Source organism: Arachis ipaensis, chromosome B8 (genome assembly GCF_059453495.1).
Source record: "Arachis ipaensis isolate K30076 ecotype BB chromosome B8, ASM5945349v1, whole genome shotgun sequence".
NCBI lineage: Eukaryota > Viridiplantae > Streptophyta > Magnoliopsida > Fabales > Fabaceae > Arachis > Arachis ipaensis.
The window spans coordinates 131,738,251-131,763,878 of record NC_142443.1 but is presented as its reverse complement, the minus strand read 5'-3'; the positions used below and the strand labels follow the sequence as shown (position 1 = coordinate 131,763,878).

Below are 25,628 nucleotides of genomic sequence, written 5' to 3'. Positions count from 1 at the left end.
ATATATCAATTATATCAAAAAGTAAAAATATAATTATCAGCATTTACATCATTAGAAGAATTAGCATCACAAGTAGAATTTTATCAAAAAAAAAAAAGTAAAATTGCATATATATAGTGAATTTAAAAAATAAAGATTGTTAAGTAATTAAGATTTTTTGAAAGAAATAGTAAAAAAATAGACAAAAATCTTTAAAAAATATAAAAAAATAAAATGTATAAATTGTGATAAAAGAAATAAAAACTAAATAAATTAAAAAAATTGTACCATAAACACAAGAGAAAGAGAAAGAAAGAGAGAAAAAAGAATGAATAAGTAAAATTATAAAAAATACATTATGATTTCGTATAAATAAATGACATTGAAAAAAATAAAATAATTAAATTAATTCATGTATTTTGTTATTATATTTATTATTTATTAAAATAATTTGATATTTACTCCAATCAAATCAAATTAAATAATTAACTAAATTAATTAATTGATATAATTAATTGTGAGATTTGAATGTTTAATCAAATTTATTAATTGATATCATTAATTAGTTATAATTGATTTACTTTATAAAATTAAAAGAAATAAATTAAAAAATATTTTTAGAAGTATGACAGGTCAGCTCTATATAAAAACCTAATTTTTATATAGTAGAATAGATGATGAGGATGAGAAGACTTACAAACTATATAAACATGACAAAATTCATGCTACCCTTTTGTCTATTACTTCTTGCTATCAAAAACTATCATGATTCACGAGTAATATTTAGGTTTAATAATATTAATTTATTTCAGATCTTCCACTACATGCTATATGCTCCAACTCCTATAAATACATCACTTCCTCAGTGACCTTTCATGCAGGAAAGGTAAGCAAATCTACAAATATATAGGGTTTTGTTGCTTTGTAAAAGAGTTTTTCTTTATTTCACTATTTTATGTTTTTTATTTTTTTTAAGAATAAAAAACTAAGCAATAAACATAGATAGATAGAATTTGACTATTTTCACTACTACACTCTTGTTTACAAAATTCGCAAAATACATAAAATGAAAACAAAACATATTTTCATAAACTAAATATATAATCCCTTGGTGTTTTCAGTGTTTTTTAATTTTAAAATTTTATGAAATAAAAAATATACTAAAAACAATAAAATTCTGTTTCTTTTGTTATTTTTACTTTCTGTTTTTTCTTATTCTTCAAAATAAGAATAAGTCTCTTCACCTTGTCACTATTGGATGAAGTATATAACCAGCATTTTGAATAAGGCCACACTTATTCCTACAAGTGCAAAATATAATGAATCCTAAAAAAAAGAATACACAAAAATATAAAAATTATTTTTAATATGGAGATAAAAATAGTATTTTATTTGAATATTAATATTTAAAATATATTACAGTATTGTGGATGTATAAAAAAAGGTGTTCAACACGCATTTTACGTATTGTCTGGATGTTAACACGTGTCTAACATACACCATGTATGTTGCTAAAATGATGACATGTGTCCAATACGCACTTTGCGTATTAATTCTCTACCTGTAAAATCTATCCAATTATAATTACATCAAATAATCTCATTTTTAACAAAAAATACTAATATTTTTTTTTGCATATAAAAAAATACCACAAAAATGAGTTACAACATATAAACATTATTTCTCATATATTTCATGTATATTTTTTTCCTTTGTTTTTGTGGTAAAAGACACTGACATGTCTCTGAACTCACATTCAGGTGATTGTGGTGGAGGACTGGAGGCTTTGCTTTGGGGTCTTCCAGAACCATTCTCTTTTTGTTGATTGAGATTTACAAATAATATCATGGAAGAGAATAACAATAACAATAATAATAATGGAATTTCCAACAACTCAATCAACAAAAAGCTTAAGCTACCTATCTTCGTTTTCTTTAAAGATGCAAGGTATACTATTAGACGCACATATGTCATTGTTATCATATTAATATCATGCATCATGTTGAGTAGAATTTTATATGATGGTTACATTATATTTCATTTACTCTCCCATAAAATGAAAATATTATAATCATACATAAAATGGTTGGTATTTTTTTAAAATAAAATAAAAAAATTTATTATTTCTCTAAACAAGATTTTTGGATTTTAATTCTTCAAATACGATTTTTTTTTTGTATTTGGGCAAAAAATCAGCAAGTTCGCCGTATCCCACGGTAAACTCTATAAAAATTATATATAGAGTTCGCGGTACCCTCTCTCTCTCCGAACTCTCCTTTAAAATTTTTAAAATACACCTTTTTAATTCATGTCATCGTCTCTAAAAGAATATATAGATCTACAAATAGTATATAAGAATAAACAAAAATACACTAAGCATGACTTTTTCAAAGATTTTTTTTAATTATAAATTAAGAGAACAAGTTATATTTAACAATGACAACCTTTATTATTGTTTCCAAAAATACACAGGTACACCGGAATAAGTCATATTTAACAAGATTTTTTAATTATAAATTAAAAAAATAATTATTTTCTAAAAATAAAATACGACTTATATAGAGTTCGCCGTGGGGTACGACGAATTTGCTAGTTTTCATAGAGTTCGCCGGTGGTCCGACGAATTTATCCAAATACAAAAAAAAAAAAAATTGTATTTAGAAAATTAAAGTCCAAAAATCTTTGTTTAGAGAAATAATAAATTTTTTTATTTTATTTTAAAAAAATCCATGGTTTTGTTTTAATTTAACCAATATTTTGTATAATTTGATTTATAATTATCAAAACTGTTTTTTGCTGGTAATTAAATCTCTCAGATTACTAAATTATCAAATTATTAATTCAACTAATAAATTATTAGTTGAATCAAATGACTCAATTATAATTATATAATTATATAAAATTTTATTTTTTTATAATAAATGTTTTTATTTTATTTTATATCAAATTAAGTGTTATTTTTATATTTCAATAACTTGTCAGTTAGTTTATATTTATAATATCCTTCATATATTTATTGGAATGAAAGAGAGTAGAAATCGTAATAAAAAAATAGAAAATATTTTGTGGTTAATAAAATTATATTTTTTTCCTTTTTTTAGTTTTTACACATTATATATGACTTGGATGTTGACGTCGGCCTCAAGCGCTTTAATGACCTGTCAGTCCAATTGGTCTATAGTTAATTAAATTTAGTTTGACAAAGTTTGACCAATTTAATTGTAGAAATGATACCGTTTAAATATTTAACCAAATTGATTAGAGTTCAATTCATCCATTTTTCAGTCAAACTGATCATTTTGATTTAGATCTGATAACATAAATTTGAAGAAATGGATCCTTTTCAATTTTTTTTTTGTTATTGGAGAGAATAAAGTGTGATCTCTCATCTTTAATTCTACAAGTGGGACCAGAAATAAATGAAAAAGAGAGCAATAAAAAATAAGATTTTTTACTGGATACTATCCAATTTTTTTTCCACAGAAAAAGATCTACTCCCTAAATTTGATCGATTTAACATCTCAACTTATAAAATTTATAATAGATAAAATTTAATAATATTAGATGTGTTTTTTAATTACTAAATTTAAGTCTTTAATCTTTTATTTTATTATATTAGAGAAATTAATTTTACATCATTAAAAATTTTAGATAAATCAATATTTATTATTATTTATAAAAATATAAAACTTCTAAAAAATTTTAAAATTTTTAGATCATACGTAAACAAAGACTCTCACGAGTAAATTTGTTAATTGAATCTGTTATTACTCCTCCATTATAAATGGTGGTTTCATTGTAGTGCTCTCCTATTTTCTTAACATTTTGCTTAACTTATTAGAAAATTTTAAAGTGTACCGTCATATCGGTGTATCAGTGATTTTTAACCGTTGATCTTAATTATATATATATTATATATATTTTTATAATTAAAATCAACGATTAAAAATAACTGACCAGTATAATAGTACACTTGAAAATCTTCCTAACTTATTATCTCCCACATGCATCTATAATTTTTGTTCATCTTACCAACTTTTCACAATTAATAATAAAAAACCAAAACATCAAATCAAACAAAATAAAATTTGGTTTGAAGCTAGTGATGCATTGGGGTGCTTTATAGGAGGTGTACTATATTGTACTATATGGAAAAAATATATTACTATAAAAAAAATATACTACTAACTAGAAAAATTAAGATATTGGGATTTTTAATTTAGATAAATTAAAAAATATTTTATTTATTGAAATAAATAAATTTAAAAATTATTACAAAAATACGTACATAACTTATTTCGTATCTTGTTTGCACAGTAAATGAGATAATACTGTGCTTGTGACACATGTATACACGTAATTAATACACATAATTAATACACGTAATAAATTAACAGCTTAAGAAATTACTACGAGATATATACGTGTCATTCGCACGGTCTTATCTCGTTTACACGGTAAACGAGATATATCATCTTATTACATATTTTTGTAATAATTTTTAAAATTATTTATTTTAATAAATAAAATATTTTTTAATTTATTTAAATAAAAAATCCAAGATATTGTGAAACATACACTTTTAAGATCCAAATTAAAATGACCACTCATATGTATAGTGCACAAATCTTTGCATGAGAAAAAAAAAATCTGGTATTAAATTGTAATTTAACTTATGAATATAAACTATACTAATTAATATATGTATATATAGACTTGTTTTGAAGATGGATGAACTTGCTAAGGAGATATTGGGAATTGCATTGCCCTCTGCACTTGCTGTTGCTGCTGATCCCATTGCTTCTTTAATAGACTCTGCATTCATAGGCCATTTGGGTATTTTTCTATCCTCAGTGTGTTAATTTCCAACAAGTTTTTATTTTAAAAATTTTATTGAAGTTATATAAATTAATTTTTTGTAATAATTTGTTTTCAGAAGTAATTCCTTATGACAAATATAAATCTTGAATAAACTGCTAAAAATAAAAAATTAAAAAAACAAAATGCTCTAAAAATTAAAAAAAATGTAACAAAAATAAAAATATTATTTTTTATAAATAATTTTTGTATTTAATAAATAATTTATAAATTTGATATGAATTTTATGAGAATACTTAGATAATAATTTAAAAAATATATAACAAAAAAACAAAATTCAATCTCTAATTTTTTTTTTAAAGAAATTTTTTTGGCCATTCAAAAGATAAAAGCTGCTGAACTTCCATATACAACATTATTAGAATAATGTAAATGAGAACTGATGTAACGGGTAGGACTTTTCAGTATAAGTTCTTACTTTGTTCATCGAAAAAAAAAAAATAGGCTCATGAATTTATTTTTTAGGTAAAATATTATTTTGTTTTTCAATGAATTTTCTTTTGGTCTCTAACATTTTAATCGTTTTATTTTTATTTCAAAACGTTTAAAAAAATCGTTTTATTTTTATTTCAAAACGTTTAAAATTACATCAATATTATTTCACTGTCAAATTTTTTATTAATATTTAACAAAATTGATGTATTATTAATAATGCTTATGTTAAAACTCCCTTCTTCTTCATTCTCAAACCCCTCTTAAAGAATTAATAGTGTAAAATAGAGAAGAGAAAGGGATATGAGAATGAGATTTGAGCTTGTTGAGAGAGTAAAGGTAGAAGAATGAGGTTGAACAAATATAGATTTAATAAAAATATTATTAACAGTACATCAATTCTATTAATTGTTAGTGAGTGATTAAAATAGAATTCACTTCAAACATTAGGGACTAAAACAATACTTTACTCTGTTTGTAAAATTTGTGAAAATTAAAAATTTGAAACTTGACAAGTTAAAAAAATTTGTCAAGCATTACAAATTTTTTTAATGGATAAAACCGAAATAATTTATAAGCCTGATCTATGCAGTAACATAAAATTAAATACATTTCGTTAATTTTATACATACATTCATTTATATAATATCATATCAACAAAAATAACTACTTTATTTATATATTTACCACATAAATAATTATTCAAAAGAATAGATATTATTGTATGATTACGTTTTATACTGTTAATATATCAAAATTAAATTCAATCGAGACTCGTATATACCCTATAAAAACATGAGTTTGAATTTCTCTGCATATATGTGAGAATTCTATATAGGAAATTTTGTTTTTTTCCCATATTATTAGGTACTATCTAAGTCTAAGATTGTTCGATAATGGGTATTTAACTAGCCTATAAGCTTCTATCACAGAAATATTAACATAATAATAATTTTATTTGCTATATCACAACTAATAAATAACTAACATTAGTCGAGCGATTATTATTTTATTTGTCTGTTTAAATAAAGAAGTTAGGAAATTAAGAGAAGTATAGCCAACAACAAATTAACAAAGATTTTTAAATTGCATTCTATATTCATTAATTGTCATTAATTAATGATTATTAATTACCTCTTCTTAGTCTAATTTATCTTTTACCATTTATCACGTAAATTCTAATTTCTCTTTTTAAAAAGACGTTCAAACTCTAAAAAAAAAATACCAAAATATAAGATAAAGAATCATCTAAATCTTAAGAAAAAAACATACAAAACATAAGAAAAAAAAATCCAAAACTAATAAAAAAGAATCATCCAAATTTTAAGAAAAAAACATACAAAACATAAGAAAAAAAAATCCAAATCCTGATAAGAGTTACAGGAAAACTTCATCATTAGACACTCAAATAGGAAGAAGAGTGAATTATTGCACCAATTTTTGAAAAACACTTGCACCATAATCAATTGCTGCACCGCTAATGACGTTAACGACCGAGGATAACCGACAAGGGAGCGCCGTAAAAATGTCTTGGATGAAGAAGGTTGGTACTTGCTATTTGGATGAGAGCAAAGGATTCACCGAGGGTTGACGAGAGAGAGAGAGTGAGTGAAGACTAGGAAGGTATCCCGTGATTTCCATCGAGAGTGAAGGAACGTATCCCTTTAAACCTGATTTTGGCGTTAAAACCCATTAATAACAAATATTTTAAATTATAAATGAATAAAATTAAATAAGATAATTATAAATAATTGAGTTGTTTAATTCTTGACTGATTAGAAGCTCGTTCCATATACTTTTTCTTAAATAAATGTCGTTGTTTGAATTTTATTATATGCATGTAATAATGTATTGACCAATTATTTTTAAATAGTTTGATTATTTTAAACTTTGAATTGAAGCTATTTCTTTTGATGCGTAGGACCGGTGGAGCTTGCGGCGGCCGGAGTGGCGATCGCCTTACTGAATCAAGCTTCGAGGATCACCATATTCCCTCTTGTTAGTATCACAACTTCCTTTGTGGCCGAGGAAGATACCATTGAAAATCTTAACATCAAAGCATTAGAGAAGGAGTTCATTGAGGATGTTGAGAAAGGTACAATAGTACAACACATTTCTAATAATAAATCTCCAAAAGAGTTTTTGGCTACCAACAATAATAATGGATCAGCAGCTGATGATGAGAATGTGGAAAAACATGCTATTGTGAACTTTGACGGAAATAATAATAATAATAATGGACAAGGTATAGTTCCTTTTTCTATGTCTAATTCTAATTAACCATGCTTTTAAATTGTTGTTGTAATTGGGGTTTAGTACTGCAAGTAAGGTATCTCAATATTTAAGCAAGAGTTTAATGTATGATCATAACAAAGTATTTGAATTATCTATTCATTTATTTTAGAATGAATTTTAAATATTTTTGTTGATTTTTACATAACCTTAAAAAATAAACAAAACAAAACCCTAACAAGTTGGTCTCTAGCATTTTAAATGATTATATATTCTTTTTAAAAAATAAAAATATAAATTAATCCTTGATATATTCTATAATAACAATGATATATATATATATAGGTGCTGTCTGTGGTGACTAGTTAGAATCGGTGACTAGCGTGGCTATTCTAAGTTAGCCTGTAATCAAGCGACACGTAGTAGGTTGAATAAAAATGTTGACTGCACGAGTCCAAACTTAGGGAGCGGTGACTATGCTAATGACACGGTAATTTTAAGCAGTTTCACTCCTTTTTTTTTGAAATTTGGGCCCAAACAGATATCACAAAAAAACCAACCATCATAAAAAACAAGCCAATTAATATTATAAACAAAAACTAATTTCCTAAACTCAATGACACTAGCACACACTGATCTTTAATCTCTCCAAGCCAAGACTTAAAAAAAACATAGTTATCTAAAAAAATGATCTTTTATTCATCTTTTTATTATAATATTAAAATAAATTCATCCAATAAATTTAGTATTTTTTAAAAATTGAATGCACATTTAAAATACAAACTAAATAAAACTAAAATTTAAATTTTAAATTTTAAATTTTAGGTTTTAGTTTTAATATTTTTAATTAATAATAAATTAAAATTTAAATACAAATTATAAAATCAAATTAAATAAAATTTAAAATTTTAATTTTAAAATTAATAAAGACTTTAAAATGAAAAAATACTAATGCTCAAATAAATAATAAAAATTTCAACTAATACTATGATAAAAATATGTTAAATATATTTTTATTGAATAAGATCTAAAAAATTTAACTTAATTATTTATTTTAATAATTTAAAAAATATTAATATTCAAATAAGTAACGAAAAAATATAACTAATAATAAAAAAAAGAAATATTAAATGTATTTTTATCGAATAAGATATAAAAAAATAATTTTATTTTTAACTTTTAAATTTAAATTTTAGATTTATGATTTTGGATGTGTTTTAAAATATTTTATATATAACTTAATAATTTTAGATGTGTTATAATTGAAAAAAAATTATTAACATACATTTTAATAATTCAAAAAACGTTAATGTTCAAATAAGTAATAAAAAAATCCAACTAATAATAAAAAATAAAAAATATTAGATGCGTTTTTATCGAATAGGATATAAAAAAATTAATTTTATTTTTAACGTTTAAATTTAAATTTTTTATCTATGATTTTAGGTGTGTTTCAAAAATATTTTGTATATAACTCAATAATTTTATGTGTTATAATTAAAAAAAAATTTATGAATATAAATTTTAATAATTTTAAAAGCGTTAACGTTTAAATATATAAATAATGAAAAATTCCAACTAATAATAAAAAAATAAAAAATATTAGATGAATTTTTATCGAATAAGATATTAAAAAAATAAAAAAAACGTATAGAGAGAATAAAAAATAATAAAATATCTATTTTATGAAATGGGTAAAAAATTTTAAAAAATTAATATTTAAAATTTAAATTAATTTTAATTACTAATATATTTATCTACAAAATAAAAATATATTTTAATTAAAATTTAATTAAATAATATTATTTAAATTAAAAAAACTGATTAAAACCTAAAAATTAAAAAACAACAAGCATCTTCCAAAAGAAAAAAAAAAAAGCCCCAACTTGAAACCAACTGCGGTAAAGAAAACACAAGTTACCGCGTTTATTATGTTAATCAAACATTAATGATGCGCTCTTACAATCCAGATGTCATCATCCTATTGCGTGGTCAACACATAGCCATTTGTAGCCACCACTGGTATAGTTACCAGAGACGCAACCACATATATATATATATATATATATATATATATATATATATATATATATATATATATATATTAACTTGTCTGTTTTTCTAAAGGAGATATTTATCATTTTATTTAAGAATTTAATTTTGATATACGATCAGTGTAAAGCAGTTTTATACGTATATTTAATTATATTTTTTGTGTGAGTAAAAGATAATTATTTTTTACATTGATATTGTAAATAATCATCCAAAAAAAAAATGTGATTAAACGACAACGGTATAAATTATTTTACACTGTCAATGCATCAAAATTAAACTATATATTTATTTTGTTAAAGACTAGTTTATTTTTTTAATGAAATTTTATACTCATAAAATTTAACTATAATTGAGTTCCAGAAGATGGCAAATTGAACAAGTTTTCATCAGCTAATAGAAGTAAGAATAAGATTGAAGCAGAGAAAGTTGGAAAGAAGAAGAGAAATATTGCTTCAGCATCAACAGCACTGCTATTTGGCACAATCCTTGGCCTCCTTCAAGCTTCAATCCTTATTTTTGCAGCCAAACCTCTTTTAGCTATCATGGGTCTCAAACTTGTAAGTTTTTCATTTTATTTACAACACTGCTATTTTAGGTTATGGATATTTATTATTATTTTTTTTAAAAATGTTACATTTTAATTAATAATCTCATAATCGTGCGTTATTAGTATTATAAATATTTAATAAATAAAAAGATAAATAGTATCTATTATATATTCATTTTAAAAAAGAGATGTTTCTTCTATTGCGGTCTCTGCTTTCTCTTTATTACAATTAAATTGTTTTTTTATTGGTGTTATCAATTAGTTTTTTTTTTCAATTATTATAATTTTATCTATTTAGTGCTATAAAAATGGTACCATATCTAATAGTTTAGCAGTTGTTTTTTTTTTAATATGTAGAAATTGCGGCGGATTAAAACCATTGTAATTTTTATTAAAAGCATCCATTAGAATGGTATTTAGAAAAAAAAAACTAGAAAAAAAAATTACAGTCCTGCAAAATCAATTATCTTATTAGCGACGGTTATATCAGCAGTTGCTGAAAATCGCTGCAAAATTTATTGCCCACACCATAAACCAAGACGGTTCATGAACATCTAGAATTGAGTTTTGCAATGATTTAAAACCGCCGCAAATAATGAAAAACTGCCATTAATTCCTGTATTCCTTGTAGTGCGTCTAAACAAACTAAGGCTACCGTCAATTTTTTTTTTTTAATTATAATGAACTCTTGTTTGTGATTCAATGGACCTATTTCCCGTCAGAAAATATGTTTTCTTATTAATAAGAAAAAATAAATGATCTTTTAATCTTGTGTATTTAGTAAAATATTTATTTATTTTTATCAAAATCAAAATTACTAAAATTAAGAAAAATAAAAAACCTAATACTTTTTCAAAGTTTCAATTTTTATCTCCTTAAACGTATTTAAAATAACTAAATTCTTTTATATATACCTAAATAAAAACAAATAATTCATATGAGCTAAAATTTAATAACTAAACCAATTACTATATATTTATACATATTTATACCAATTAAATTATATACTTTTTTAATTATATACTAAACGGTGTATTTTAATAAATAATGTTATTATTGGATTATTTCGTTGAAAAATTTGACAGTAATATACGCACCAATTTAAATAAAATTTGCGTCACTAATTATCGTCGAATATTTTGATAGAAGTCGAAATTTGACTGTAAAATTTATTCCTCGATGAATTTAGGCCGTAATTGTTAGAAAATTTGACGTTAAAATCATCGATAAAGACCAACGATAAATCCGACGCAATATCAAGCGCATGTTTGTTATTGTATGCTAAAATAATTAAATTTATCATAATAAAATAATCAAATCTAAAAACTGATCTATAATATATTAAAACTGTGAGTTGTTTGTTTAGGATTCTCCTATGAGAGATCCAGCAGAGAAGTACCTGAAGCTGAGATGTATTGGGGCTCCTGCTTATCTTCTCTCATTGGCGATACAAGGCATCTTTCGCGGCTTCAAGGACACAACTACTCCTTTATATGTCATTCGTATGTTGCTCTCTGCTTTCACTTTAAACAAACCACAATCATCCAATAAAATTACAACAAAATCGAATCTCATAGTTTTTAATTTGTTTGTTGACTTTTTTTTTTCCAGTTGCGGGATATTCTTTGAATGTGGCATTGGATCCGCTATTTATTTTTGTATTGAAATTTGGCATCAGAGGCGCAGCATTTTCGCATGTCATCTCCCAGTAAGTAAGAATGTTTAAGGTTTATAAATTATAATATTAAAAGGATTAAATTTGATTCTGTGCATATACATCATGTTAAGTAGGAAGTGTAAAAAAGTTACTGAATTAGTCCTACATAAAAAAATAAAAAATTTATAAGATGAAAAACACGTTAACTCGATATGTTTTAAGATTTTAAGTTAAATATTATATATTTTATTTACTCTTTAGATCTTTTTCTTTCTTTTATGACCTTTCTTTGTCTTTTTTTTTTCTTTTGTTATTAACTATTTTTATTAGTATAAGTTAATATTTTAAATAGATACTTTATTTTTATACTATTAGAATTTGTTCGGTACTTCGTGCGTAGATGGGTCGGGGGTGTTCTCCGGATGAGATGATGGGAATTGGCCTAGATATGAGTCTGGTGAGAGAGACGTGAGGGTAAACGACCTCCCGAGCTGGTTCGATGTGGAGGGGGGAGCCACCTGCAATGACACTCCGACGTCTAAGTCAGAGCTTTTCACAGATGGCAAGGAGAATATAGGATAGTAACGTACCGTGGGGGAGGGGTAGGGCCCTCCCCATATATACCCTGTCAGTAGGACGGGTCCCACAGGAGAGGTCTCTTTCCTCGAAACTTCCTCTCCCAGCTGTCGCATAGCTGGCTGCCAGGGGGCAGGTGTCCGGGTCACGATCCGGGCGTATGAGGCCCGCTAGGTCGGCCGCTAGCGTCGAGTCGGACAATGAACCAGTCGGGGCGGGTCAGAACAGTTCCCCCAACGCGCCAGCTACGACCGTGAGCGCCGTTGTTAGCGCGTTATGCTCTCCTTCATGTGTTGTCGCTTGATCGGGGTGCCGTTAATTGTGGTGAGGGCGTGCCCCCTACGCGCGAGTGAGGCTCATCGCTTCGAGAGAATGTCCTGCGACGCCTCGATCTTTGCACCGAGCATTTAATGCTCTTGATGGCTGATTTGAACCCTGCGTGAAATGTCCATTATGCCCTCGTCTTTCGCGCTTCCTTCGCGTCAGTTTTCCTTTCAGTTTCCTTTCATTTCCGTTTCCACTTCCCTATTATCATCATATCTCTCTCGTTTTCTCTCATCTCTTCCAAAGTTTCTTGCTGCGAATCCCCTGCTTCGTCTAAACTTTCCCAAGGTTTTCTAGCTTTCCTCGATCACTATCATTATTCTGGTAAGCTATTTTTCCCATTCATGTTCTTTTAATTTTATCTGGTAGTTGTATGCTTTCCTTCTGTTTTGGCTTTGTGTGTGTGCCATGCTCTTGATGGGTTGCATGCTTGATTAGTTCCTAGGTTAGGTAGACATTCGGGGGGTAACCATTCCAGGTTTTTGGTTTTTTTAGGCTTCGTTTTGGCTGTAGATTTATCCCTTACTTGATTGTAGATATTGAATAGGAAAACTGTAGTTTCTGGTGTGTTAGTCCCGATCTCCCAATCTCCTAGACTGACTCTGAGTGGTGCCCCACTGTAGGTATGGCCCAATGTCCTGTCGCGCGGGTTCCCGTTGCGAGAGCACCCTACGATCGGTATGCCTGGGTGACCTCGGACGTGAAGGAAACCCCCAACCAGATGACCCTAGAGGAACTTAGAGAGTTCCGACAAGCCGAGTACCTTTGCGAAGGAGGCGACGAGGAAAACAACTACGAGGCCTTCGTTCCTACCGACCAGGAACGGATATTCCATCTAAACTTACACTCTCCCTAGTAGCCGATTAGATCTGGGTGTATAAGGCGATGTTCACCAACCTGGGGGTCCGACTCCCCTTTTCCCCCTTTCAAATGGCGCTGCTTAACCGATGTGACGTGGTGCCATCTCAATTGCATCTGAACAGTTGGGCTTCTATCCGCTGTTTCGAGATGGTTTGTCAATATTTAGAGTTGCCGACCTCCGTCAAGGTATTTTTATTTCTTTTTAGCTTGAACAACCCTTCTAAGGAGGGGAGGGCTAAAAAAGGCTTCATGTCCTTCTGGTCAGCCCAAGGTCGGAGGATCTTTGGCCTGTTTGAGGATTCCTACCACGGTTTTAAGGATAAATACTTCAAGGTTCGCCCGACTGAAGGTCGGCATCCCTTTTGGTTGACGTTGGAGGGGGAACGTTGCATCCCGACCTACTGGAGTTTTGGGGCGGGAGCTAATGCCTTTACTAAGGTGACGTACAAAGGGTTACCTCCCGAGAACAAGAGGGTTGCCGACGTCTTGTTGGCGGTCTTCGGCAAGAATCATGTTAACCCCCATATCCTCGTGGGAGATCAAGACATGGCTAGGAGTTATATAGGTCTGTGGTCATTTGGTTGCTGTTTTGTTTGCTTCTCTTTTTTTTACCGTTTTACCGACTAACGAGCTTTGGTGCGTTGTTTCAGTATCAATGGCTGGCGAGCAGGTTGGACTTGATTCCTTGTTTAACAAATTCTTGCTCAAGTGTAGCGATGAAGATTCCGCCACCCGTACTAACAAGGTACCTCACCCTTCTGCTGCCGAGGCCGATGCCCAGTCCCAGCCTACGCAAGGGGAGGTGGCTGGGACCAACTCTGGTCCGAGTCCTCGACCAGAAGTCGAGGTGGAGGTTGGAGGACCTGAGCTCATCGTCGTTGAGAACCCGAGGAAGAGGAAGCTGTCCTCCAGCCCTGAGGGTGTTCTTATGATGATGGAGAAGAATCTTGATGCCAATACCTTTATTGATTCCCATCTCTTACCTGGCACAGAGGACTTCTTCCTTGATGGGGACCTTGCTTCTCAAGCCAAGTGGGTGTATCACACCTTGCTCCGGGCCGGCGCTATAGTGAGGAAAGCAGAGCCTGTCTTGGTGGGAGCTCGGAATCTTGAAAACAAGCTTCAATCCTATGTCAGCTCCAATGAGAAGTACAAAGTTGAGGTGAATTTGCTGTAGACTCAGTTGGCTGCTTCCGAGGATAAGGTCAAGATTTCTGACGTGGCGGTGGCGTGGCTTACCGAGAGGGAGCTTACCCTCGAGAGTAAGCTTAGCGCTGCTCAAGGTCGGGTGTTAGAGCTAGAGAAGGAGCGTTATGAGGCCCTTTCGTCGGTGACCACGGCCAAGGCTGAAACTGTTGAGTTGAAGAAGAAGTATAGAGAGACCGTGAAGTAGGGTAAGGGTGCCATCTTGGCGACTGAGGAGGCTATCAAGACTCAAGTGAAGCTTCTGGCTCCCGACTTTGACACCTCAGTCGTTAGCGTTTTCAAGACCATTAAGGATGGCAAGATTGTTGATATTCCGAAGAAATGATGTAATCTCCCTTGTTGTATCGTTTGGATTTTTGTAATTTGTGTAGATCTTCGAACACTTGAGTAGTCTTATCAAACTCGTTTACCGTTTTGTCGGTAATTAGCAAATTGTTTGTTCGCCGTTTTGCTGGTAGCTAACGACTTGCTTGTTGTGTTTGTTTACCATTTTATTGGTAGTTAACTATTTGCTTGTAATTGTTTACCGTTTCGTTGGTAATTAACAAAGCCAGACCGTGGCTTCTTATGAGTGTCCGAAACTTGGCTCCCGGGGTGATCAGTCCCGGGGTGTCGTGCTGTTATGGAATTGGTTCCCATTACTTGGCAAAGTAATTCGAAAAATTTGAATAATATTGAAATATGAAATGGAAAAGGAGACGACGATTATATCATGACGAGTTGCAAATAAACAACTAGTGGCAAATAATCTAAACATAGAGTAATACGAGTCTTACTAATCCGGTAAAACCGGCAGACTGCCTACTCGCTGGGTGTGCTTCGGCTTCTAGGAATAGAATCTTCTTAGGTTTCTCACGTTCCAGGTTCTGGGAACTTCCCTGCCGTCTAGTCGTTCCAGCTTGTAAGCATCGTTGCCGACTACTTCCTTTACCTTATATGGACCTTCGCAATTTGCCGCCAACTTTCCTTCTCCTGGTGCCGGGGGTCCGACGTCGTTGCGTCGCAAGACTAGATCGCTTGGCTCAAAATCTCTTTTTAGTACTTTGGCATTGTAACGCAGGGCCATCCTTTGTTTCAACGCCATTTCCGACAAGTGAGCCATCTCTCTAGTCTCATCCACCATGTCCTTTTCTATGGCTTCTTTGACTTCTCCCAAAAGTAGTCGTGGGCTTGGTTCCCCAATCTCTACAGGTATTATTGCGTCAACCCCGTAAGTGAGTCAGAAGGGCGTCTCCCCGGTGGATGACTGCTATGTTGTGCGATAGGACCAGAGGACCGACGCTAGCTCGTCTGCCCATGCTCCCTTCTTCTGGTCGAGTCACTTTTTGAGGCCTTGTAGGATGACCTTGTTTGCTGCTTCGACTTGGCCGTTAGTTTGGGGTGTTCGACAGATGAGAACTTCTGTTTTATCCCTAAATCGGTGAGAAACTCCCCAAACTTTTTGTCGGCAAACTGCATCCCGTTTTCCGAGATGACGACCTCTGGGATTCCGAATCTAGCTATTACTTGCCTCCATATGAACTTTCGGAAATTTGCCGATGATATACTGGCCAATGGCTCGGCCTCCACCCACTTGGTGTAATAATCGATGGCGACAATTAGGTATTTGACCTGCCCAGGCCCAACTGGAAAGGGTCCTCGCAGGTCAACACCCCATTGGGAGAACGGTTGGGAGGCCATCAGTAGGCTTAGTTCAGCTGTCGGTGCTTTGTGGAAATTGGCGTTTTCCTGGCACCTTCTGCACTTCTTCACGAACTCTTTGGAATCCGACATCATTGAGGGCCAATAGTATCCGGCCCTAACGAGCTTTCGGGCTAAGGCCTTTCCTCCGATGTGATGGCCGCAACATCTCTCGTGGACTTTGCGTAAGACGTAGTCCATCTGGTCAGATTACGTAGGCACTTCAATAGGGGTTGGTTCAGCCCTTTTTTGAATAGCTGGCCTTGTATTGTCGTGTACTTGGTAGCTTCTCTCCTTAGTGCCTTCGCCGTCTTGCCGTTATCAGGGAGCTTACCCCTTTCCAAGAAATCAATGATTGGATCCACCCAGGAGGAAGGGTCAGTTGCCTGTGTTATTTGTAGGGTTACCGTTGGCTCCTTCACTAAACTTTGAATCAGAGATCGGTTCCCCATTCCTGGCTTTGTGCTTGCCAACTTTGATAGGAGGTCAGCTCGGATGTTCCTTTCTCTTGGAACGTGCTGTACCGTGACCTCGTCAAATTCCTCGCTCAGCTTTTTGACCTTCTCCAAGTATTTCTGTAGTAGCGAGTCCCTGGCCCGGTATGTTCCATTAATCTGTGATGTGACGACCTGAGAGTCGTTGCATACTTCCACTCTGGTGGCCCTGACCTCTCTTGCCAGAACTAGGCCGCCAATGAGGGACTCATATTCTTCTTGATTGTTGAACACCGGAAACTCGAACTTGATCGACTGTTCGTATACGACTCCCATTGGGATCTTAAGGATGATTCCCGCTCCCCCGATCATTTGGTTGGAGGCTCCATCCACATGGAGCTTCCATCGTGTGCTCGGTGTCTCGGGAGGGTTTCCCGTTACTTCTACCAGGAAGTCACCCATGGCTTGGGCCTTGATTGCATGTCTGGGTTCGTACTGCAAGTCATACTGAGAGAGTTCGATTGCCCAGGTCATCATCCTGCCCGCCAGGTTGGGTTTTTGCAGTACTTGGCGGATCGCTTGATCTGTCCTGACGATTATTTGGTGTCCTAGGAAGTACTGTCGCAACCTACGGGAGGAGGTCAAGAGCGCATATGCCAATTTTCCAGCTTACTGTACCTCAGCTCTGCCCCTGCAGTGCCTTGCTCACGAAGTAGACTGGTTGCTGAATCTTCCCATCTTCTCTTACCAGGATGGTTGCCAAAGCTTCCTCAGTTACTGCCAAGTACAGGAATAGCGCCTCATTGCTTCTGGGCTTACCGAGGATAGGGGGCGCTGAGAGGATGGTCTTGAAGTGATTGAAGGCTTTCTCGCACGCCAGGGTCCATTCGAACACTATTCCCTTTGTCATCAAGTTGAAGAACAGAAGGGCTTTGGCGGCCGATGAGTCGAGGAACCGAGATAGCGCCATGAGTCTTCCCGCCAGCCTTTGAACATCTTTAACACATCTCGGGCTCGTCATCCGCAGGATCGCTTTACATTTCCCTGCGTTGGCTTCCTCTTTGTGTTATCATAAAATCCAAGAACTTTCCAGCTTCCATGGCGAAGACGCACTTGAGCAGGTTAAGCCTCATGTCGTGCCGCCAAAGTGATGCAAACCCGGTCTCTAGATCACCGATGAGGTCTTCGGCCTTGGTGGTCTTTACCAGAATGTCGTCTACGTACACTTTCACCGTCTTGCCGATAAGATTGGTAAATACCTTGTTCATCAGCCTTTGGTATGTAGCTCATGCATTCTTCAGTCCAAATGACATCACCTTATAGCAGTACATACACCCTGGAGTTATGAACGCCGTCTTCTCTTCGTCTGGCCGGTGCATCGGTATCTGGTTGTAGCCAGAGTATGCGTCCATGAAACTCAGAAACTGGTATCCCGCGGCCGCGTCTACAAGAGCATCAATATTATGGAGGGGGAAGGAATCATTGGGGCACGCCTTGTTGAGATCGGAATAGTCTACGCACATTCTCCATTTTCCATTGGCTTTCTTAACCAGGACTACATTCGACAGCCAAGTCGAATAGTCCAGTTCCCGGATGAACCCTGCTTCTAGCAGGCTGGCCGTTTGTCTGGCCACCTCGTTAGCTCTTTTCTGGGACATTTTCCTCCTCCTTTGTGCCACTGGCTTAGCTTCCGCCTTCACAGCTAGGTGGCGCGACATGAACTGGAGGTCAATCCCCGGTATGTCAGCTGGTGTCCAGGTGAACAGGTCACCGTTTGCTCGGATCATCTCCACCAATGGTTCTTTTAAGTCATGAGGGAGGTTCCTATTCACGAAGGTGAACTTTCCTTCCGAGTCGCTGACCCTGAACTTCTTGAGGTCTCCTTCAGGTTCTGGCCTGGGTTTGTCATCGACTCTTGCGTCTAGGTCAGCTAGGAAGACCCCGGATGCTTCTTTGGACTTCTTTCTTAGGGAGAGACTAGCGTTGTCGCAAGCAACCGCTGTTTCCAAATCTCCCCTAATAGATCTAACCGACCCATTATCAGAAACAAACTTCATCACCAGTAACTTGGTACAAATTACTGTTTCGAACTCATTGATTGTTTTCCTACCCAAGATGAGGTTGTAGGCCGTGGAGGCCCTTAGAACAACGAACTCCGCCATTACCAACCTCCTCTCTCGGCCTCCTCCTATGGAGATCGGCAGGAAGACTATTCCATCAGGTTTAACAAAGTTATCGCCTACGCCAACCACACCGTGCTGGTGGGTCCTCAGGTCGGTATCCCGGAGGCTCAGAGCATCAAACAAGTTATGAAACATGATGTTCGAATCGGCTTCGGTATCCACGAGGATTCGCCTGACCAGACCGGTCCCCACTCTTGCTATGATCACCATAGGAGGGTTCTTCGGAATGTCGTCAAACCATTGGTCCTCTAGACCGAATGCTATTGGCTGGAATCTCCTGGAGGAAGGCGCAGGATTAGATGATGACACTGCCAAGATCTTGGCATCCTTCCTGCATTCCGACTTCGACCTAGGAGCCACATCTCTCCCGACCACAATGTTCACAATGGTGAGGCCGCGCTCATTTTCCTCCTCAGGTTCTTGTCTCTGTCTCACGGCGTGGCTCTTGTCGTCGCCAAATCGATCACGATCCCGCCCCCTGGGTTCTCTTATGAGGTGAGAGAACTCTGCCAACTTGCCTTCCCGGATCGCCTGCTCCAGAGCATCTTTCAGGTCGAAACAATCTTGGGTCTTGCGGCCGAAGCCCTTGTGGTAGTCGCAGTAGAGGTTTTTGTTCCCTCCAGTTCTATCCTTGAGTTGTCGGGGATTCGATGACAAGATGTCTTTGTCGGCAATCTGCTGGTAGACTTCGATAATTGAGGCTGCCAGGGGGGTGTAGTTGGTAAACTTTCCTACCCGGGGGAACGACTTGAAGGTTTTAGCTGGAGCTCCGTCCTTGGAGTGCTCCCTAGGCCTTTTCCCGTTATCGGGTTGACGAGCATGGTTATAGGCGGGCTGCCGGTTGTTGGCTGCCACGACCTGGCTAACCTCTTCGTCGTTAATATACTCCATATCCACATTTTGGATTTCTTGCATTGTCAAAACGGGCTTGGTGGTAAGGTGTTTCCTGAAATCCTCTTTCAGCAACTCGTTCGTCAAGCATAAACTGGCCACCGAGTTGGTCAGGCCGTCAATCTCCAAGCACTCGTCAATGAACCTATCCAGGTACTTCCTGGTCGGTTCGCCGCTTCTTTGTGTCACCCCAAGCAAGTTGATCGGGTGCTTCGCTTTAGCAATACGTGTGGTAAACTGAGCTAGGAAGGCATGGGTGATGTCCGCGAAGGTCGTCACGGAGCCTTGGGAGAGAGCGTTGAACCAACGTATTGTCGGGCCTGCCAAGGTCACGGGGAAGGCGCGACACCTCACTTCATTACCTACCCCTTCCAAATTCATCCTGGCTTCGAAGACCGTTAGATGTTCTTGGGGGTCTTGGGTCCCATCATACCTCATGTTTGTTGGCTTATCGAAGTGCTTCGGTAGCCGGACCTCGAGGATAGAATGATGGAAAGGGGTTGCCCCCATGATTACCGGATGTCGCATTCTCCTTGGTCTTTCTCTGCTGTCTTCTCGGTTCTCCTCCGCGGTTTGTTTCGTCGGAGGTCGCGTGTAAATTAGGGGATCTCGCCGTCTTCTTGGCAACTCCCTGCTTTTCCCTTGGCTTTCCGATTCTGATCGGAGGTTTGGGGTACATCTGGAACGACTTCTTCGGGGACTTCTCCCTCTCCTTTGAGGAGATCGGGAGCGATCTCGTCCCGGAGCTGGTTGATAGCGCTCCCGGCTTGCCAGCTCGCGCTCCAGGTTCTGCATCCTGTGACGCAGCTCCTGTATTATTTTGGCGTTGTCACTGCCTGTTCCTCCAAAGGGGCACCTCTCCTGAGAGCGCGAGGGGAGCTCGGGTCGTCGCGGGGGGACCTTGTACGTTTGCGGGAGGAAGCCACAGAGGCTACCCTACCGGTTCGGGGAGCCATCTATCCCCCGTGTGGTTCGCCTCTGTCATCCACCTCCACAGGACCCAACAGAAAGTCCATTCATGCCAGTCCCCACAGACGGCGCTAATGTTCGGTACTTTGTGTATTGGACGGGTCGGGGGTGTTCTCCGAGTGAGATGGTGGGAATCGGCCTAGATCTGCGTCTGGTGAGTGAGACGTGAGGGTAAACGACCTCCCGAGCTGCTTCGATGTGGAGGGGGAGCCACCTGCAATGACACTCCGACGCCCAAGTCAGAGCTTTTCACAGATGGCAAGGAAAATATAGGATAATGACGTACCGTGGGGGAGGGGTAGGGCCTTCCCGATATATACCCTGTCAATAGGGCGGGTCCCACAGGAGAGGTCTCTTTCCTGGAAGCTTCCTCTCCCAGCTGTCGCATAGCTGGCTGCTAGGGGGCAGGTGTCCGGGTCGCGATCCGGGCGTATGAGGCCCGCTAGGTCGGCTGCTGGGGACGGGTCGGACAATGAACTAGTCGGGTCGGGCTGGAACAGAATTTAAAATTTAAATTTAACTAATTATTCACAAAAAATAATAAATTTTATTAGTTATATAACATTATTGATGCGTTAAAATTTGAGTTGTTCAAATCTTACAAAAATGACGATCTTTTATAGGTACATGATGGCAACGAGCCTCTTGTTTTTATTAACGAAAAAAGTGTATCTGTTACCTCCAAGGCTGAAGGATTTGCAGATTTTTCGATTTCTCACAAATGGTAATGTTCTTAACTTTGCAAGCAGGCGGTGTGATTTTAAGGTGACATTTACTAAAAGATTACACTAGTTTGATTGATTAACCATTACTGCTTGTTTTTTAAGTACAGGAGGACTGTTGTTGATGAGGGTAGTAGCTGTGACTTTTTGTACAACTTTTGCAGCATCATTAGCATCTAGGTTAGGTCCAATTCCTATGGCAGCATTTCAGACATGCTTACAAGTTTGGTTAACTTCATCCCTTCTTGCTGATGGTTTGGCTGTTGCTGTTCAGGTACACAAAATAAAAAGTATTAATTATTATGGTACCAAATAAATCAAAAGAATTCTCCCCCATGCTTCTTCAATAATTGACAGGCAATTCTAGCATGTTCCTTTACCGAGAAAGATTATAAGAAGGCAGCAAGTTCAGCAACCAGGACACTGCAGATGAGTTTTGTGTTAGGACTATTCCTCACGTTTCTTGTTGCCTTTGGACTTTACTTTGGAGCTGGATTGTTTTCCAAAAATCATCAAGTTGTGCAACTCATCAGATTAGGCACTTCGGTATACACGTTAATGTCTATTTCTTTGAAACAATTTAATTTTGATGCACGATTAATTTTACACGTGCATCCAATTACATAATGCCAAATCAGTAAAATTAACTACCTTTCACGTTGTTATGTTTTCTAAGTTACAATTTTACTCGGTTCCTAATTTGATCTACTTATGTAACCAGTTTGTGGCTGCTACTCAATCAATCAATACATTGGCTTTCGTCTTTGATGGTGTAAACTATGGAGCTTCTGATTTTGCATATTCGGCATACTCCTTGGCAAGTCCAATTTAATTATTATTCACAGTCCATATCTTCAATTTTTTTTCTTTTTCTCTTCGTGATTATGATGCCATATTTTATAATAATTATTAAGTAAAAATTCAAGTACAGTTAACTTTATATAATAACAATTTTTAACTATTAATTTTACGTAAAGTTAACTACAGTTGAATTTTTTTTTACTGTTATTACCCAATTTTATTTAGTTTTTTTTTTCGCTCCTAAAGTGAAACTGTTGGTACAGGTGCTTGTGTCAATAGTAAGTATTTCTACAGAATTTGTTCTCTACAAATTCAAACAATTCATTGGGATCTGGATTGCACTAGCCATCTATATTACTCTCCGCATGTTTGCTGGAATTTGGAGGTAAAAATTAATAAATTTGTCAATCACAAAAGATACTCTACTTTTGAAATTTCTTATATTAAAATTATAGAAAAAAAATACAATTAAATAAAGTTCCTATTTTTCTTTTATAAAAAACTTGTTTTATTTTAGAGTAATTACCCAAATCAGTCCTCGAGGATTTTAGAATTAGACATTTTAGTTCCCAAGGAAAATTAATACATAGATCAATCCCCAAGGTTTTACTCTGACAGACAAATCAGTCTCTGGTTCATTTTCCGGCAAAGTAATTATCCATATCAGTCCCCAAAGATTTAAAAAACGGACATTTTAGTCCCCAAGAAAAACTAATGTACAAATCAATCCCCAACGTTTCTCTCTGTTAGACATAATAGTCCTCCATCCAAAAATAAAATAAAATAAAATAATTATTATTATTAATTGCACAATAATATTGTACTATATTTTTTGTATTTTTTGGACAAAAATAATGATAAATTTATTTATTAAATTCTTATATATATATATATATATATATATAGTCACTCAATAATAATAATAATAATAATAATAATAATAATAATAATAATAATAATAATAAATTTATTCATTAAATTTATTAGAAATTATTTTATAAGAAATTCAAAGTTTCATTAAATTCAAAGTTTCATTAAATTCTTATATATTTTGATTATTTTGATAATAATAATTATTTTATTATTATTATTATTATTATTATTATTATTATTATTATTATTATTATTATTATTATTATAAGAATTTAATGAATAAATTTATCATTATTTTTGTCCAAAAAATACAAAAAATATAGTACAATATTATTGTGCAATTAATAATAATTATTATTTTATTTTATTTTTGAACGGAGGACTATTATGTCTAACAGAGAGAAACGTTGGGGATTAATTTGTACATTAGTTTTTCTTGGGGACTAAAATGTCCGTTTTTAAAATTTTTGGGGACTAATCTGGGTAATTACTCTGCCAGAAAATGAACTGGGGACTAATTTATCTACCGGAGTAAAATCTTGGGGATTAATCTGTGTATTAATTTTTCTTAGGGACTAAAATGTCCTATTCTAAAATCTTTGGGGACTGATTTGGGTAATTACTCTTTATTTTATTGTTGTTGCTGCTTTGCTTCAGATTTATAAACTTTATACTCTACAATTTTTTTTTTATTACAAGCATAATATATATGCATTACATTTATTATTAATTACAAAATTATTGAATTTGCAGGATGGGAACAGGGACTGGACCTTGGCGCTTTCTCAGAGGAGGCTCTTATTCAATTCTTTAGGATCATCTTCTCATGTTTTTAATTTGTACCACTTTGATTTGCGCCAGCATGTTATCATTTCTTATAGTAGTAAATGTTTAATTTTATCCTTAATCCTTAATATAAGATTTTTACACTTTGCAATTATGATTCAATTTAACTTTTGAATTTTCAAAGTATTTAATTTAGTCTCTGGATTACATTATGTTATTCAACTTAGTCCCATTAAATTTTAAGGACTAATTAAATTAAATATTTTTAAAATATTTAAAAACTAAATTGAATCATATATAAAATACCAATAATGATATGAAAATGATGCTTGACTCCATTTTTCATCTCTACTTTTGTAATCCATTTATTGGAATACGTTATGTTATATGTATCGTTGTGTGTACTTTTTTCTTTGGTTTGAGAAACGAGATGTTCCCTGCCTTTGATTTTTAGCCTTAATTCCTTCCTCTTATTATCATGATTTGAAAGCAAATTTGAGGGTAAAAATTTAAGTACAGTTAACTTTATCTGAAGTTGATACTGATAGTTGTTAGATAAAAATTTAGTAAAATCATTTAAATAATTTAATAGCTGTTAACTATCAACTTTATGTGAAGTTGACTATTACCTGAATTTTCACCAAATTTGTAATTTCTAGTACACATACAAGTACACACGCATACACATGCATGCGATTAACGGCTCAACAAATATTATTGTGTCTATTTAGCTGCTTTTATTTTTGTTTGTACTAGATATATTGTTATTGTTAGGTGTATAGATGAGCACACAAGTGGTTGATACTTGATAGTTAGTTTTTTATTTTCTGTTAGTTATTTTAATAACTTTCGGGCCTTATGCTCAAACAAGTTTAACCATTTCAACAATTCATAATTCACTTGCAAATTTTCCAACAAGCATTAAGTTAGTTGAAGTTAGATGAAAATAATTTCAATGTCAAACTCTTACATGCATCAAGTCAAATCAGCTTTAGAGTTATCTTGATAAGAAATCAATGCTAGCAAACAGGGATACACATGATCCGGTCCAGTTCGAATCTGAATATTTTAGGATTCAATGAAGAAGGTCGAGCAAATGAGTTCAATTAAAGGCTAGTAACAACTATGGAGAGTAATTTTGCGAATAGAGTTGTTGAATACAATTATGCCTATAAAATTTGAGAAATAAAAATACTTTACTATCAGATTCAGATCAAAGAGCATAATCTAAAGATTTAGCTAAAATCATGAATCTTGAAAAATAGAATATTTAGTAAAGATAAACAAATTAATAAATGCTGCTTTAACAACTCTACTATTAGAAAGATGAATATTTTGAAGCTGCATTGAGAGGTTTGAACAAAGAATACAGCACAAAGCTGCATTATGTTAGTAGTAGTGTACCCATATAGTTTACTAATTAATTACATATTTTTATTCATTTAAGAATAATTTTTTCTATTGATAATAAATTTAAATGTTACTAAGATTTATCTTTTTTATTATTATATTATTTAGACAATTATTTAAAAATAAAGAGAT

At 33.9% G+C, this 25,628-nt stretch overlaps 1 protein-coding gene and 1 pseudogene across 1 annotated transcript; one reads left to right on the top strand and one right to left on the bottom strand.

Annotated features, from left to right (window-relative positions):
• The first annotated feature begins 1,825 nt into the window (after positions 1–1,825).
• LOC107611522 (protein DETOXIFICATION 43-like) lies at positions 1,826–24,114 on the top strand. The gene is made up of 12 exons (XM_088496845.1): positions 1,826–1,926; positions 4,694–4,815; positions 7,211–7,534; positions 9,937–10,133; positions 11,490–11,625; positions 11,735–11,831; positions 21,528–21,628; positions 21,737–21,900; positions 21,984–22,172; positions 22,348–22,443; positions 22,691–22,812; positions 24,054–24,114. Exons 1-12 carry the CDS (start codon positions 1,826–1,828, stop codon positions 24,112–24,114), a joined length of 1,710 nt encoding a protein of 569 aa, XP_088352971.1.
• Positions 17,896–20,730, bottom strand: LOC148549877 (uncharacterized; annotated as a pseudogene).
• Positions 24,115–25,628: the final 1,514 nt, after the last annotated feature.

Bases quoted from the DNA above. Each gene is read 5' to 3' on its own strand.
- LOC107611522 (XM_088496845.1), top strand. From the start codon at position 1,826: ATGGAAGAGAATAACAATAACAATAATAATAATGGAATTTCCAACAAC. The intron at 10,134-11,489 runs GTAAGTTTTTCA...TTGTTTGTTTAG, and splicing joins CTATCATGGGTCTCAAACTT to GATTCTCCTATGAGAGATCC. The intron at 22,444-22,690 runs GCAAGTCCAATT...CTGTTGGTACAG, and splicing joins CATATTCGGCATACTCCTTG to GTGCTTGTGTCAATAGTAAG.